The sequence below is a fragment of the Chroicocephalus ridibundus genome, chromosome 11, assembly GCF_963924245.1.
Source record: "Chroicocephalus ridibundus chromosome 11, bChrRid1.1, whole genome shotgun sequence".
In the NCBI taxonomy this organism is placed as follows: domain Eukaryota; kingdom Metazoa; phylum Chordata; class Aves; order Charadriiformes; family Laridae; genus Chroicocephalus; species Chroicocephalus ridibundus.
The window spans coordinates 20,490,189-20,505,960 of NC_086294.1; the positions used below are offsets into that span (position 1 = coordinate 20,490,189).

Here is a 15,772-nt window from a genome sequence, read left to right on the forward strand (position 1 = left end):
TCCCATGCATTGCGCTGCAGTTTTCATTCCCGATGGGATGCAACAGTTACAGTGTCAAATGAAGTTAAAGCCCACCAGCTCCCCATGGCCTTGAAAATGTTAGCAACAAAGTCAAGCAACAATGTGGGGCAGTGATTGCAAGCGGCTGAGCTAGTTTGGTTTCGAGGGTTGGTTTATGGAGCAGTAGAGCTGTGGTAGCTGCTCATATATCGTTCCTTGCCTGCCCCAAATGAGAAGAAATCTCACCTTTGGTAGGTTAAACTGACGTTTTACACCACCAAGAGATTGGGGCGGGAGTTTGCATTGCAGTTCACGTAGCTCAGGTGATTAATTAGCCTGCAGACTGTGCCATGTCTTCACTCAGCACAATTAACAGGGCTCTGACCACTTTCCTCCCCGTCTCCCGCACCCACCACAGGTTTGTGAGGACAGCAATCCCGTTCACACAGGAACCCCAGCGGGACAAGCCAGCCAACGTTCAGCCGTATTACCTCTACGGGTCCAAGGTCAGTAAATGAGCCACAACAGCCAGAAGGGGTGGATGTTGGAAGTATTTATTTAGGAAGAAAGAAATACAAGAACTAGTTCATTAACAGAATGGCGGGTGCAATGTGCAGGGTCATGTTGCCGTGTGAAACCAAAAAGCCATGCAAGAAGCAGGTTCAGTGGGCTTTTGCTATTGCTTTCCCATAGTCTTCTCCATAACATGCCTACGTCAGGGGATGCTGACACTGCTCTGTGCTTGGTGTTTGCACTGAGACCAAATCACATCCATCTAAATGCGCGGAGAGGAGAGCGAGTTGGAGCTTCTCCCCGAGGAGGGTTGCCACTTCAGGTATCCCGTTTGTAGTTCGAAATGGGAATTACTTAAATACTTGTGTGTGCAAATATAGACTGCTTAATACTGACAAAAATGTCTTTTGTCAGGCTGCGATGACTGTTCGTACAGGCGTTATGAGGGCTTGGGGTGTGATGCTCAAGTGTGAAACTGCTCGAGAGGAGTTTATTTCTTGTGCGCGTTGATTGACGACTCCTAAGTGAACCTACAGCACTGATGCAGATTAGCTAATGACACGACAGTCAGCCGAGCCTGGCTGTTCCCAGAGAGCTGCCTTGGTTTCTTTTTAAAAAAAAACCCAGCAACTGAGAGTATTTTTGTCACTTGACAAAAATCTTTCTCCCCGTGACCAGTGTCCCCACCTCGTGTTCTACCCTGGGACAAACAGCCCCCATGGACACACAGACAGTCCCGTTGGCAAGAGCTGGGAAAGGACATCATGAACCAAACCTCTAAGCAGGATCTGCCTTTGTTTTGTTCTCACTGAAGGCCGTGCTGTGGCAAGATGGCCCTTTTATCATCGCTGGTTTTATAGGAAAAAAAGCAGTGGGGGGAGCTATATGGACTCTCCCTGATGAAACTGGAGCTCCTCATTAGTACAGTGGTCATGGGGACTTCCAGAAGCTCCTCTCTCAGTCCGTCATTCAGCGGCCCCTCTGGCGAGCTGCTGTCTTCTCCCACTTCTTCGGGGCTGGCATCGGGATGCTTCAGCCTTGCGGCCCGGTGGCACCGTGCAGACCAGAACTGCAGGCAGCCATAAGCCAGGAGAGCAATGAAGCAGAGGAGCAGCAGGCTGCTCACCATCCACATGGAGGTGGTAGGTTCGTGCTTAGAGCCGCCGAAAACCAGGGGGGTTTTGTCCAGAGTGTGGAAGGTGGTGCAGTGGTTGCTGGAGGGGTAAGAGTTCTTGCACGTGATGCAGAGGACATAGATGGTGGATGGTGTGAGTCGGTGGAGGACGAGGGAGCTGAGCGGGTGAGGAACTCGCTCCTCGCGGTGGAAGTTTTGGCGTAAATAGCCAGCAAAGACGCTGTTCCAGTTGGGGCGGTACATGACATGGTAGTAGTTCTCTGGACAGGGGTTGTTCATGGCCCAGGAGACGGTGGCGCTGGTGTAAGTGATGTTGTGCACTTCGATGTTCATCGTGCCCCTGAAACTAGATGCAGGGAGAGGCTGAGTTTCCCAAATTCTTGCACAGGCTCAAAGGCCACTGACATCATGAAGTCTTTCCACCAGCTTTACTGGCCCTTAGACTGCAGCCAGGACTATGCCTGGCTAGCTGAGATTAAATGCTAGGTCTTAGATGGCTCAATTTACAAAAGATGAATCCTGCTGGTGCTCAGACTACTGTATCACCCTGCTTCATAACCAAAAAAACTAACTGTGACAGATGGAATAATTTATGCTCTATTTAGATTTTTTTAAAATCTCTTCTTTCTGACTAGTTTTCTATATAGGAAGCTTTTTTAGCTTTTTTTGTTTCCCATGGAATGGAAAAGATACTGCGAGTGTAATTAACATAAACTGATCATTAAACTAACTCCAGCTTGCCTTGCGAAGCTGCCAAATGATATTTTGATTTTACACCTGAATGCCATTTAAAAAGCTGCATCATGAGTAATTCACTGGTTTAAGTTGTTGCTGCATTTTCTATACCTTACTTGTTGCTTAATAGACTATAAACTCTTTCTGTTCTTGCAGCATCTCACACTGTAAAATCAGGATCTTAAATGTGAAATCTGAAGGTTGGTGAAATATAAAATCAATGCCTTTAGGGAAATACTAATATATGAATAATAAGTACAAAGCTCTCCCCTAGATAAAAGAAACTGATCAGTAACAAATTACTGTTTAGCAACAGCCACAAGTCACTTCAGTACATCACTCCTGTAGATCCCCAAAGGGCTATATGAGCTTCGTTGCAGGGTTCTCTCTCCCAACCGGCCGAGTGCTCAGAGCAGGAGCTGCATGCAATAGGACCGGTTTCTTTCTTTCCTTCTTCCTCTCTCTTTTAATCTAACTAACTTTCCTTTAGCTCCCTCAAGAATCAGCTCATCTTAATGACTGTTTTAACCGTTCTTACATGAGGAGCAGAACAACACACGCACCCACCGCTGAGCCCTCCCAGAGCAGCCTCTTACCTCCCCGGGCAGGTCGGTGGTGGCCCGTCGGTGCTGGGGAGCAGCGTGGCCACGGGCGGGCAGCGCCTTTCCCTCTCCCCACCGCTCGCCTCCCTCCTGCCTCTGTGAAATCCCTTCCCTGCGCGCGGCCTCGTATTATACCCGTCGGGGGCTCCGTCATCTCTCACCATAGCAACCAATAAGAAAGGATGGGCAGGCATCTTCGAGTGATTTGGGAATGTTTTCCCTAAAAGCTTTTGCCTGGGAGAAGTACGTGTCTCCTGAGGTGGAAAAAACAAGCCAGGTAGTTTTGTTCGCTGGGTTGTTTGGGGTTTTCTTTTTTTCCCCTGTCCACAGTCCCCCAGCCAGACCATCACTGTCCCCCAGCAGGGTCCGGGCTTAGAGACACGTTGGCACATGGTGTGAAATCCGGGGTCCGGGGCTGTGGTACCCATTGATAGTTTAGCACTCAGGGGCTTTGTCTCTAATTCTCTGATTTCTTGCACATTTAAACTACTCTTTTAAACCAAAGCCAGCAAGCAGTAGATTTTTCATCCCTAATGCTGCAGCAGTCCATTAGCTTTTTAATTTTTTTCTAAGCTGTGTGGCAGGAGTAGGAACTGGGTTTTCAAAGACCTCGACCTCCTGCTGAACTCCCAATGGGATTAAGATGGGCGCTTCGATTAATAACCTTGCCTTACAGACAACTCGGGGATGTCCCCTGTCAGTCTGGTGAGAGGGCAGGAGGAAGAGGCAAAGCCAGCACCAGCGGCTTTCAGGGGAGCAGCCCGAGCCTGAGGGGACAGAAGTGGCACTGGGGACAGATGTGGCAACGGGCCTGGGAAGGAGAGGCTCTGAACAAGTAACCCGCTGCTTGCAGCCAAAATATATTTGAGAGAGGAACTTTCCCAGAAGAATTTAATGCTGATTCTGGAGTTACTCATTCCATGTTGTTGCTGGAAAGGTGCTTGCAACGTTTCGAAGATCTTCTAAATATCAACAGTGATGAGATGATGCAAATTGCATGAGGAGAGGCTATTCCAAGCCTGGGGAGTATGTGTGACCCTTGCTTTTGATTTACGTTTTGCAATTCTGGATGGTTTGGGTTTGTCTTCCAAGATCTGTATTCCCTTCTGTCTCTGTGAGTGAGCTGCAGCTGCCAGTGAGCTGAAAAATGGGAGCAGAGATGAAAGTAATTATGGGCAAGGATGGAAATGAAAGTGCTCCCAGGTGGCTTCCTGCTGTTTACGTGGCTGGGTCCTGCTTACAGGAGCTGGGGGATAGAGAGCTCTTAGCTGGTCCCATGCTGAGAGTAAAGTGCATCCTTGCCTGCAGGGAGAGAGCTGGGGATACAAATCCGTGCTTCAGAAAGGTGGATTACACAAGGTGGTAATGTTTTCGTGAGAGAACCACTTTCTTATAGCGCCTGGGTTGTTGAGTTTATCAATGTTCACAGTTGCTTTGAAATTAAATTTCAGTTGTTCACAAATAAGATGTGTTAGCAGGAAGAGAGGAAACCGAGGAAAACAGGAATAGCTGGATTGGGCCAGCAAAGGGTCCTGCTACCCTTTCTCCATGCAGTGATCAGTCCCGCTAGCTCGAAGGAAACCGCAGCAAAGCTTTCAGTGGTGTTGGTGTTACCTGCTCCCAAGATCAAGCTTGGATCAGTTTACCCTGGTGATGAGCTTGAAATTCTCGTTTCACAGGATGAGAAGATGCCAAAACCACGCCAGTGCCCGGACTGCTCCAGCTCTGGTGTTCCCCGTACCTGCAGGTGGACCCGGCTCTGGCCCAGCCTGGGACCCCTTGCTCCTCACTGTAGGATGCAAACCGTGGGCGCGCTCCCATAGCCAGCAGAAACTGAGCCATTTTCTGCCATTCAGACACATAAAACACAGCGGGTTGCCAAGTCTCTGACAAAGAAGCTGCAAAATTACCAGCAATCCGCTACTTACTGCTCGTTAACCACTCTTAGCTCTGTAAACGCTTTAGATCGAGCTTCATTTATGTATTTTCATGAATGCTTCTGCTTTGCTTGGCGCTGCCAGACCCAGGGTCACGCCAGACTCGCTCAAAATCCCTCCTTCCCTCCCCCGGTTGAATTAGGCCCCCCTTTTTTTAACGAGCGTGCAGGCAGATGTAACCTGAAGGACGGTGCGTGCTGCCGGCGCTTGTAAAAATAGTACGGCGTGTGAATGGGATGGAGCTGCTCTATTTTCTGCTGCCGCGTCTGCAGCAGCAGCACAGAGCCCTGGAGGAGCTGTGGTCGCTGCAGGAGGGGTTGGCAGCGGGCGCTGCCGATCCCCTCCGACCGCCCCCCTGGGCTGTGCTACCTGGCCTGCCGCGGCCATCGGCTTCTTGTAAATAACAGCAGTCCCTGAAAATCGGTAGTCGGTATAGCGAGGCACTGTCTGAGACGTGGAATATATACTGGCACAGCCTCTGCACACAGAATATACACAGACACAGTCTCAATACAGTATATTGGGATACAGACATGCATCCCTGCTGCATTGTGCATGTCCTGTCCATCCCAGCTAGGGAATATGGGGGTTTTTTTGCATGAAAGCCTTAGCAACCGGCTGATAGAGCTGAATATGGTAAAAGCTTTATAGGGAGAGTGAGTGTTCCTTGTGGCAAGGGAAGGAACCAGGCCGTATTCAGGCTGTTTGACATAGAGACCCTCCTCTGACAATTCTGGTCGGAATTGTTTTTCACTTTCTCAGCTGTCACACTGAAGTTAGGTTGGCTAGGAGCCTGGACGAGTCTTGGGCTGTGTGCAAGTCCTTTTTTGTCTCTAAATATATTCCTCTTTCATTAGCTCTTCATTTTTCCAAGGGGGCTCTGGCACAGGAAGCATTATCTGTCTATTATCTCTCTCTCTGATCTATTTTATCAGATAAAACCCTCTCTGCCGTCCCTCAGGTGAGCTCAGGCAGGCCTGGGTGATGGCCAACAACAGGCTCAAAGACATGGAAATGATAACTGGGTTTTGTTTTGCTTCATTTGCTGCTGCATCCGTTCCAGAGCATCCCTGACAACCTCATAAGCTCCCAAGTACGGATGGCTGTCCCTAAGACCTGGGCGCAGGGTGGGACACCTGGGCTCGGTGGGACAACCAGGAGCTCTGCCCCGTGCTGCAAACCCGTCTGCCAGCACTCACAGCCTCCCGGCCCCAAACCCTGCCTGTTTGGCCCCAAACCAAAGGTGGGGCAAACCTCCGCAGTGCCTTTGGCAGCTGCTGCTCCTGAGAACAGCAAAACCTCTCGAGATGGGGGGGCTTTGCTCCGGCTCTCCGAGGGGGTGGGAGCAGCCGCCCAGCATGGGGGAGCAAGCCGTGCCGTGCAGCCAGCTTGTACCTTCAGCTGTTTTGTCTTAAAATACCCGCTGGTGTCATTTTTTACATCCTACAGTCTTTACCCCAAGCTGTGTATCTCACCCTTAAATGGAGTTATATTTTTAATTGCTGGCAGAGTATTATTATTAGACGCAAGCCTGCTGCTAATGTGCCGTGTGGCTCTGCGGAGCGCTCGATGAACCTACCTCATCTTGCAGACAGGCGGGGATGAATCATCCCGCTCATCTGCAGCCAATGCACGTCCTAAAACATGTCTTCTCCCAATCAGGCTTATTGCTGGGACCCCCGCTTGAGGGAAAAGCCGGCTGGAAAGCAGCTCCCCCGCCCCATTATCCCGCTGAGAGGCAAGGGAATGCTGCGAGGTGGGCGGCAGCACCGGCTGCTCACTGCCTGAACAGCGAAATTTCGGCACCATTACGGGGAAAATCTGACCAGTTGCTCCACATCTGGGTACTGATGGTGGCCCATCTCAGGGGACCATGGCACGTGCACAGACTGAAGACCTCTCTCCTAGCTGTGTGAGCAGCAAAGAGGCTTCCACAAATGAGCGTGGATTCGTGACCCCACTGAAATGGGGACATTTAGTTCCCCCCTAGTCCGGATGGGCCACTGGTTTGTGAACCGTGGGGAAATACCAGGGTGAAGGGGCCTCAGGGAGGCTGCCTGGCTCACCCCTGCAGCACGGCGCCTTCTGGAGGTGCCGGGGCTGGATGGACGCGTCGCAAAAGCCACAGCCACAAAACGCCGTGGGAGCGTGGCTGGGCTGGGCCTGGCCCTGGCTTCCCTCTGGGATGATGCTGTCGGCCATTTGGCAAACGTTACAGACGGGCATCACCTGGCGTTTAAATAAACTCACTTTAGAAAACAAACTATTGCTGGTTTTCACATGTATCAGCGTGTGTATCTAGTGGCTTTGGATCATCATCTACCAGACAGATTTTGAAAGACTTGGTTATCTGAGGATGGAGATAAAAGCCTAAGCAGGATGCTCAAGAGCAGTTCTCTTAACAGGAGCTGGCATCCAAGGAGCTTTGACAGGAGGCTTCCATCTGCCTAAATAATTTTTAAACTCTGGCCCGTACTAAGCTCAGGGCCCTTTTGTTTAGTCTTGATGGGAGAGAAGGTTCACGCATGTTGTGAATGAACGCACTACAGACCCTCCAAGGGAGCCTTTCTGTACATAGTATTATTAAAGGGGTTTTTTCACCTACCAGGACCAGGTAAAATTGCGTTTCACCAAAAGCAGGGGACTTTCTAACTGTGTCATCTTTCCCTAGCTCTTTCAAAGAGCATCTGTGAATTATAGTAGGCAATAAGCTGCTGGACCAGAGCAGCAGGGCTGTTACAAAATGAGGGGCAATTAATTAATTGACTAAAGCAACTGACAAGTCTGTGAAAGTGTAATCAACGCATCAGTCCAGTGAAATTCTATACCTGAGAGCAAAAGAAAATACTTTTCTGCTTCTTAGCAAAGGACTTCATAACCCATTAGTAACTCAAATGAAGTGTTAAAGCAAATCTCGAGGAAGTGAGTCAGAATCGGAGGACAACCGCAGCCTTCAGCTGGCTGTATTGCCATTGCTGGGAGCAGCGGTGTTGGAGGACAGACAGACCTTTCTCCTGTTCTGCCGCTTCAGCACTTGCTCCCTTTCACCCCAAGCTCAGTGCATTGGTCCCTGCGCTCCCTTGGCCCCGTTACCGGCGGGGAAGGGAATCCCTGGAGAGTGGGGTCTGGGACAGCCGCGGGGACGCGAGCTCCCCGCCCGTGAGGATGCAGCGTGCCTCCGCTACGCAGCGTTCACACAAGAAGCGAAGTCAGCCTTGCACGGTGCATTGGGAATGCAGTTTAATTTGTTTTCTTATCCTTGTTCAAGAAAGGTCTTTCAGTGAGTAAGAGCCAGGGGGTTTATCTGTGTTTGGCTGGCAGGGGCACTACGTGCCAGAGTCTTTTCAAGAACGTGCTTTGTTGCTGTTTACTGAGGATGCCGTTGTTATAGATGTCGTGGGGGGAGACTGCAGCCCTTCTCTGCCAGGCTGAGTCATGATGCCAACACTTCCATTGCAGAGCCCGAGCCGCGCATGCGGTGTCTCAGCTAAATCTGATTTTCAGTGGTTTTTTTGCAGATCGCACAAGTGAATTAATTCCCCCTACTTCTGTTCCCCTCACACCAAATGGATCCTATAAATGTTCCAGTGCAAAACATTGCAGCAATTTCCACATTTCCAAGGTTACACTGATAGAGTACGTTCCTGGAACTCACCCTCTGTTTTCTGCTGCTAAAATTTTGCTGGGGGCCAGTGCCCCAGGTACTATTCTCCCTAGACTGGGGTTTTTCACAGTCCCATGGGGATGTCTATTAAGTACAGAGGCTCATGTAGAGCTTTGCAGGATGCAAAAAAGACCTTCCCTGTCTCTCTTCCAACTGCCCTTAGGCTCAGATGCTGCAGTTCCCACTTTTCTTAATATGCCTCATTTAAAGCAAGTGCCCATAGAAAAATAAACGGTCTGGTTACCTGTATATAAGGCTTTTTGGTTTAGAAGGGGAGAATTCAGGTTTGAAGAGGCATAGGGCTAGTGAACTGAAATCCTTGATTGGGAATGCATGGGAGAGTAAATTACATCGGAAATGAAAGTGGTGTTGCTATATAGTAGGATAATAAACCTTGCGATGTGACAGTGTGTTGAGATTAGAATATGCTTTGACTGTGTAGGAAGAAAAGCAACCTCCTCTTTGCCACACTAGGTAGAAGAAATGGGAATTATCATGGGTATTGTTATTTCTCCTTCTCTATCTTAAAAATTATTTGAAGTGATAGAAGATAGTACTGCGATAAGAGAATTACTTACAGGTCTGGTAAATGCTCCTGTCTAACTGTCATTGTGCTTCTAATTTCTCAGCCTCTCAACATTGCCTACAGTCACATCTATAGCTCCTACCGCAATTTTGTGGGGCCACCTCATTTCAAGACGATCTGCAGGCTTCTTGGCTATCAAGGGATCGCAGTGGTCATGGAAGAGCTGTTGAAGATCGTCAAGAGCCTGGTAATTCTGAGCCTAACCCTGGCAATGGAGAAACCTTAAGAGGCGCGGGTTGGACAGTCAGCCTGGGCTTTGGGTTCATGGTGTTCACGTCTCAGCACCTTTGTGTCCCTTGAGCCACACTAAAACACTTGCATTAATAGTGTGGTTTTCACTGTTGCCGAGGAATCCCACTGATTCCCATGGGATGGTGGAGTGATCAGCCACCCCCGTCTGGGGCTGGTGGAGCTGGCATACTGCTTGCTAAAAGCCACCGGGAAGTGATGGGGTGGCACTCATGGTCCATCAGCACTGCCTGTACTGCAGTCTGGGAGACCTTCAGGACGCTCAAGAGTGCTCATGCTCAACACAAGAGCACTCTGTCTCACCTCCACAACCCCTGGAGAGCTGCAGGAAAGTAGAGAGCAGGCAGGAAAATTGATGAAACCAACCTTTTGAGTCTTTATAAGAAAATTCCTGCTGTAGGTGAGTCTCTGTTCAAGCCATACTGCCCGTTTCCATCAAGTATTTTGAAGACAGGCTGCCAATTGCCCTATCTGTTTTCTAGTTCTCTCTTTGTCAGAAGAGAAGTCTGCCAGATGTGAAGTCTGCAGGGAAATGATCCCGTGCGCTCCCTAAGGGAACTAGCAATACGCAGCATTAAAAAGGAGGGAGGGAGTGCGCAAAAACGTATAATTTTTCAGATCATGCTTTTTCTACCAAAAAAAAAGATTATTTTCATTCCTTATAAATATTTAAATTCTGTTTTGACTGCAATGACGTCGTTTTGAACTTGCCTAACAAAGCAATGTAAAACAGAATTTCAAGCGTGTATCCAGTTTCCCTATTGTAAAGCACCATCGTTACTGAAGATGTAATTTGTGTCACTTAGTTGAAAATACTGTAGCTGGTGTGCAAGATTAGACAGCATTCAGCACAAAGACAAAGATTTTATGTTTGGCTAAATAGCATTTAGTGCATAATCCCACATAATGGATCTACAGGATGCAGGTGTATAACTCCAAATGGCAGCAAGCGCTTTTAACTAAGAAATATACTTTTCTCTTGTCCATATGAGTTCAAAACATCAGAAACTTGTTCTACATGCTTGTAAATTCTTTTTTTGAACTCGGAGTATCTAGTGATCGTTCTTCAGGTGGAAGGAACATTTCCCGTGCTGGGGAATGACCCCTTTAGCAGCTCTGGTGAAATGCGTTTTGGGTTAGGAGCACAAGTCCAGATGGATCAAAAACTGAGCCTTGTTTGGATTTCAGCTGCAAACAATGCAAACACGGCAAGCTGTATTTTGAAGTCGAAAATCCATGCGGCTGTGATTTATTATTTGGGAGGAAGCTGTAAAAGCAGTCTAACTCCATGCACTTGGGCTGAATTTTATCTCAGAGTGATATCCAAAGTCAGCAAGTTCTTCTTGGACGCCAGCTGAAGCGTCATCCTGTGCTGTCAGATGTGGACCCTTCCACAACCAGCCTCTTTCCAAAGCGACACCAGCAGAAGCCATCATTCCAGTTTAACCTCCCTTTGTCTCCAACAGTTACAAGGCACCATCCTGCAGTATGTGAAGACTCTGATCGAAGTAATGCCCAAGATATGCCGCTTGCCAAGACATGAATATGGCTCTCCAGGTGGGTGCCACAGACAGATGCGTAACGGTCTGAGCAAGAGCTCGCCCATGGGTTGGTACAGCAATTACTCAGGCACACACTAATAATTAAACAAGGTTTGGCACCCAACATGCCAGTGTAACGTGCAGCCAGGCTCGCTGAGACACGCTTTCAGCTGCTTTGCTCTTGACACTGGAAAGTATAGGGTTCTTTTCCAGGAAATCTCCTGTTAGAAATTTCCCTTTGAACACACAGATTGACTGATAAGGGAATGTCTTCTGGTAGCTTATGTTTTGTTTTCAGGAGTTTGTAAGCTTTTGTTACTGTGGGTTCGCTGATACTTTTCAAAAGCTCTACTTAGCTGATGGAAAGATTTTTTTGCAGCATGACTGCAGTCTGCCATTGGGCTGGTCGGGGAAACTCTGGCTGGTGTCCAGGAGCCAGCACCAGGACATCCGTTACAGTCTTGAATCTCTTTTTTCCTCTGATTAGGAAATCCAAGGGCTTCATATTAATTACTCCCTATTTCCCAAGGGTCACTGAGAGCAGGGTAAGACACTGCGTGCTAGTTCTCCCCAGTGCCAGTCTCCGTCTATCCATTTAGCACTTACAGCTTGCAATTTGTGATTAAGGAAACATCAGGCACTGATTGTCTTTTTATCCAAGTTACCGGAGGGTGATTCTGCCCTCGCTGTTCTGACTGTCCTTCCTTGTCTTTTAAGGAATCCTGGAGTTTTTCCACCATCAGCTGAAGGACATCATTGAGTATGCAGAGCTGAAGACCGACGTGTTCCAGAGCCTCAGAGAAGTGGGCAATGCCATTCTCTTCTGCCTCCTTATCGAGCAGGCTTTGGTAAGGCAAAACCCCCTGCACCAACAGATCGTACTTGAAATTGCCAGCTCAAGAGTATAAGTGGAAAATGGGTTCTCCGGCAGAAGAGTTTGGGAAATGTTATTTTCCAGCTTCTCGTGCGCTCAGGGTCTCTCTGGGGCTGTGTTACTGGGGTCTGTGGGCATGTCCATGGGGATGGTGTGCATTGGCGCTTGGTCACTGGCATCTGGGGTTGCTGAAGGAGAATCTGAATACTGGAAGATCTAGATTTAATTCTTGGACCCAAAGCTACCCCATGTTTGTCCTTCTCAGAAATTAAACCAACTGGAGCTTATTTCTAGATTGTAAGCTCTTTGGGGCAGGGATCAACACTTTGTTATATACATATTCGTACAGTGAGAAGTAGATTTGAAGCGTCTGCTCTTTTGGGGTGCCAGTGCAATAAAAACAATCCTGATTTATTCTAATGGTGATAAGGCTAAAGCCATCCAACAGTAAGGAAACACCAGAAGAGCCGATGATATATTTGCTATGACTTATCGTCACTGACACCTTAGCTGGAGTGCCCCCTGCACAAGTGTGCTGTACACACACAAGTCCCTCAGCCTCTCAGCTCATGGGATGCCCTTTCTGATATGGGGCAAAGGCTGTGGCTGAGTGTCACATATCTTCTATAGCTTCTAGTTTCTCACACAATAAATCTACTTCATAATGAATCTATCTCTCAGTGTGGCCTAAAGCCAACTGAGGAGTGTTCAACAACACAGTTTTACTTTCAAAGTGCATACTTCATGTCATAATGGTTTTGGCAGGGTTGTTTCAGTTTTTCCACAAATATTTCAGAAAGACTTCCCTAGCATAAGATGGGATTTCCAAGCAAAGCCAGAAGGTTTGGTTCAGAGCAAGACCAGAAGTTCAAAGATTCCAAGTTTTATCCAACCATAGAGCACAGGGAAAACTGAAAATCTCTGCGTGTCCTCAAAATGGATATTTCTACCCTTGCCTTTGCATTTTAACCCGAAGTGTAGAGACTTTTAGATCCTGATACGATGTATCAAACACATTCAGTAAGCAGTAGTTGCCTAAGATTAAGAACACTAGAGAGATGTATGTCACCTAGCAGCTTGGCTTTATTTTATAGAATGGCCAGATTTGCCAGCTATGTCCTGGCAATTTCTGTTCCTTTTGTGGCTTCGTCACTGCTTTCTGCTGTTCTCAGTGTTGGATTTTATGCTAGATGTACTGCATTTGCCTTTTCTGTCCCATCTTTAAATGGACACTTAAGGGACACATGGTGGTTTCTTTTAGAAATCCTTCATTTCGATGCAAAAATGTTCCTCCAGTCCCAGGAGCTGTACATCAGCAGGATACTGGCATTTTAGAATAGCAGAAAATAAAGAAAAGAAGATGGTGAGAATTTGGGGAAGGTTTTAGGAAGACTGCCCATCAAAATCCACATCTGCCCACTTTCTGTGCCAGCCAGACTCTCCCTCTCTGATCCCCAGTTTTTCCATATAGAAACAGAATATAAAGCCATTTTGCACGCAGTGGGCACTGGTTCTTGCTCACTGGAAGATGTCAGATGCGTAGAGACATCACGTAACAAGATTTTCCCTCTAATGGAGCTCTTACGCAGCCAGAGCAATCGCTTTTACGGTGCAGTTATCTTCGTAGCTGTCAGAACGATCTAAGGCTGGTGGTGTTTGCTGGCAGAGACTGCTGAAGATGCACAGTCTGCTCCATTCTACCCCCTTTTTATTGTTTAAATTTGAGGAATGAGGGGTTGCTTGGGACTAAATTTCTACACAGAATTTTTACTCACAGGTAATGGGCCTTGGGGAGGAGATCTATTAATAACATGGCTAATTTGGGGGCAGTTATCAGGTGAACGCAGGCTGCAAATGGTGAAAATACTCCCTTTATCAGAGCAAAACAGCAGTGAAAGAACGTTCATCAAGGAACTAATAGTGTTTTGCAAACAAAATAACCAAGGTGATAGGCACACACCGGCAGCATCAGCATCTCTCTGCCCATGGAGGGACCCCAGGCTGTTCCTGTCCCTCCAGCACTGTGTCACAAACTGCACTCCCACAAACTCGCTCTCATCCCAGCGTCCATGTGCCGGCACAGCCTCCTGCAGCTTCATGCTACACTGTCCTCTCCCTCTCGGCTGGAAGGGGGGGTATCCACCCGTGCATCCCAAACAGACCCAGCCCAGTCATTCCATCTGGCCCCCGAATATTTTTTGCTGCGCTGTCATGACCTGCTTTCGAGTGTGTCTAAATCTCTACAGTAAGCTCAGAAGTGAAAGCATGACCAAGAACTAGACTTCCGTAGGAGCAAACGAATGCCTTGTTGTGACGCAATGCCTCTGTGTTGAACAGCTTTGGTTTCCTTGCTGCTGTTTCCCATTGCAGACTCGTATACGATGTATTGTCAGCCATCGCTCCTCAGTCTCCACCTGCCTATTTCTAGGTTTCTCCTCCTTGTGCATCTGTGTTTGGGATTATTTTTTCTCAAGTGCATCGGCATGCGTTCTCTCGGGTGGCATCTCATGATGTTATTCCTCTCTGGACTTCTGTATTATTCTCCCTGGTGCCTACACCACTGGGATTCTGGTCTGATGGCACTGGCTGAGAACACCATATGAACAACCAAATAATTTCAGATCAACTTATTATGTACCTATTTGCAATAGTATATTTGCATAAAAAACGCATCAGTGTATTTTACATGTACACATCCTAAAATAACTAAGCCAAAGGGTAATTTCCACCTGGGCACTCTCTGTAAAAACAAACTGCAGGAACTCATCGGGGTAAGATGAAACTGAAACCTCCATGTTCTTTATCCTCTCTTACTTGCAGCGTTAGTAAGTGGGATGGAAAATAAACATAAAGCTCTGGCCTTGTACGGGCAGGAAGTACCTTAGTGGAGTTAAGGAAACTTCCTGGTGAAGTTGAGAGGTATTTCTTCTAGTTTTAGTTCATTTAGGTTCAAGCTGTTGAAGTTACTACTGAGATGGGTTGGATTTGTATAGATGCCATGGACATGAATTGTTGTAGTGTTGCCCAGGTCCCTGAGCCATACACTCAACCCCTGTAGGTATTTTTTAACTTACTTTATCTTTCTTTCTTCCTGCCTCAGTCCCAGGAAGAAGTTTGTGATTTGCTGCATGCTGCTCCCTTCCAAAATATTTTGCCCAGGGTCTACATCAAAGGTAAGAAGCTGAGAGGGAAGCAGTGGACAGACTCAGAGGTCTCTGCCCAGAAGCTGTTTCTCTCTCATTTCTGCTGAGGATTAGTTCTGGCCCTGCTTCCCCCTCAAAACAGATAAGCGGATACAGCCAAAAGTCAGGTGGAAACAAACGCCAAGGGTGCATTTTCTGTAGCCTAGTTACAGGCTGAAACCTTAGTCAGTTTGGGGGTTCCCTGAAGGTTTTAAAGCCATTTTGCAGCCTCTTTGGAGAATGACAGCATGAAATGTCCGTCTCAACAGGAGTTATCAGTAACAGGAACATGCTTTTGGACATGTGTGATGAAGCTGCTGCTGAGGCTGCAATCGCACATCCCTCCCCTCTCTGCATCACTGGTTCCCTCATTTGCTGTCGGTTTGGCTCACTGATCCAAAGTCTCGTTGGATGGTTGCTGGGGGGCAGCTCTGAGCAAACTCGGCGGAAATTGCGGGTCTCCACTTCCTCCTCTCATTTCACTGTTTGCTGCTCGCTTGACAGAAGGAGAACGCTTGGAGGTGCGCATGAAGCGTCTCGAAGCCAAGTATGCCCCACTTCACCTGGTTCCCTTAATAGAGAGGCTGGGCACTCCGCAGGTAAGGATTTCATTGAAAGGGATGGCTGTTGAAAATTCATAGCACTCCCCAGATGGCCTGTTTGGCCTTGGGAGAGTGATCCTTTTTTTATTTTTTTATTTTTTCTAAAACATCAATCGGACGAGAAAATCAGAATCCTTGCCCTAGCAGACGCT

General features: G+C 47.7%; 2 protein-coding genes across 5 annotated transcripts in view; one reads left to right on the plus strand and one right to left on the minus strand.

Moving 5' to 3' along the window:
• CYFIP2 (cytoplasmic FMR1 interacting protein 2) overlaps positions 1-15,772 on the plus strand; it is a 56,622-nt gene that overhangs the window by 31,387 nt on the left and 9,463 nt on the right. For 3 of the 4 annotated variants that reach the window (XM_063349597.1, XM_063349599.1, XM_063349596.1), the window contains exons 23-28: positions 419-506; positions 9,216-9,359; positions 10,888-10,978; positions 11,680-11,810; positions 14,937-15,009; positions 15,523-15,617. In XM_063349597.1, the coding sequence (XP_063205667.1) occupies positions 419-506; positions 9,216-9,359; positions 10,888-10,978; positions 11,680-11,810; positions 14,937-15,009; positions 15,523-15,617 (622 nt within the window). The remainder of the gene's footprint in view (positions 1-418; positions 507-9,215; positions 9,360-10,887; positions 10,979-11,679; positions 11,811-14,936; positions 15,010-15,522; positions 15,618-15,772) is intronic. The other variant, XM_063349600.1, reaches the window with a different exon arrangement.
• On the minus strand, positions 545-3,106 carry FNDC9 (fibronectin type III domain containing 9). The gene is made up of 2 exons (XM_063349078.1): positions 2,980-3,106; positions 545-1,994 (listed from the first exon to the last, which is right to left on the minus strand). Exon 2 carries the CDS (start codon positions 1,979-1,981, stop codon positions 1,319-1,321), a length of 663 nt encoding a protein of 220 aa, XP_063205148.1. The 5' UTR covers positions 1,982-1,994; positions 2,980-3,106; the 3' UTR covers positions 545-1,318.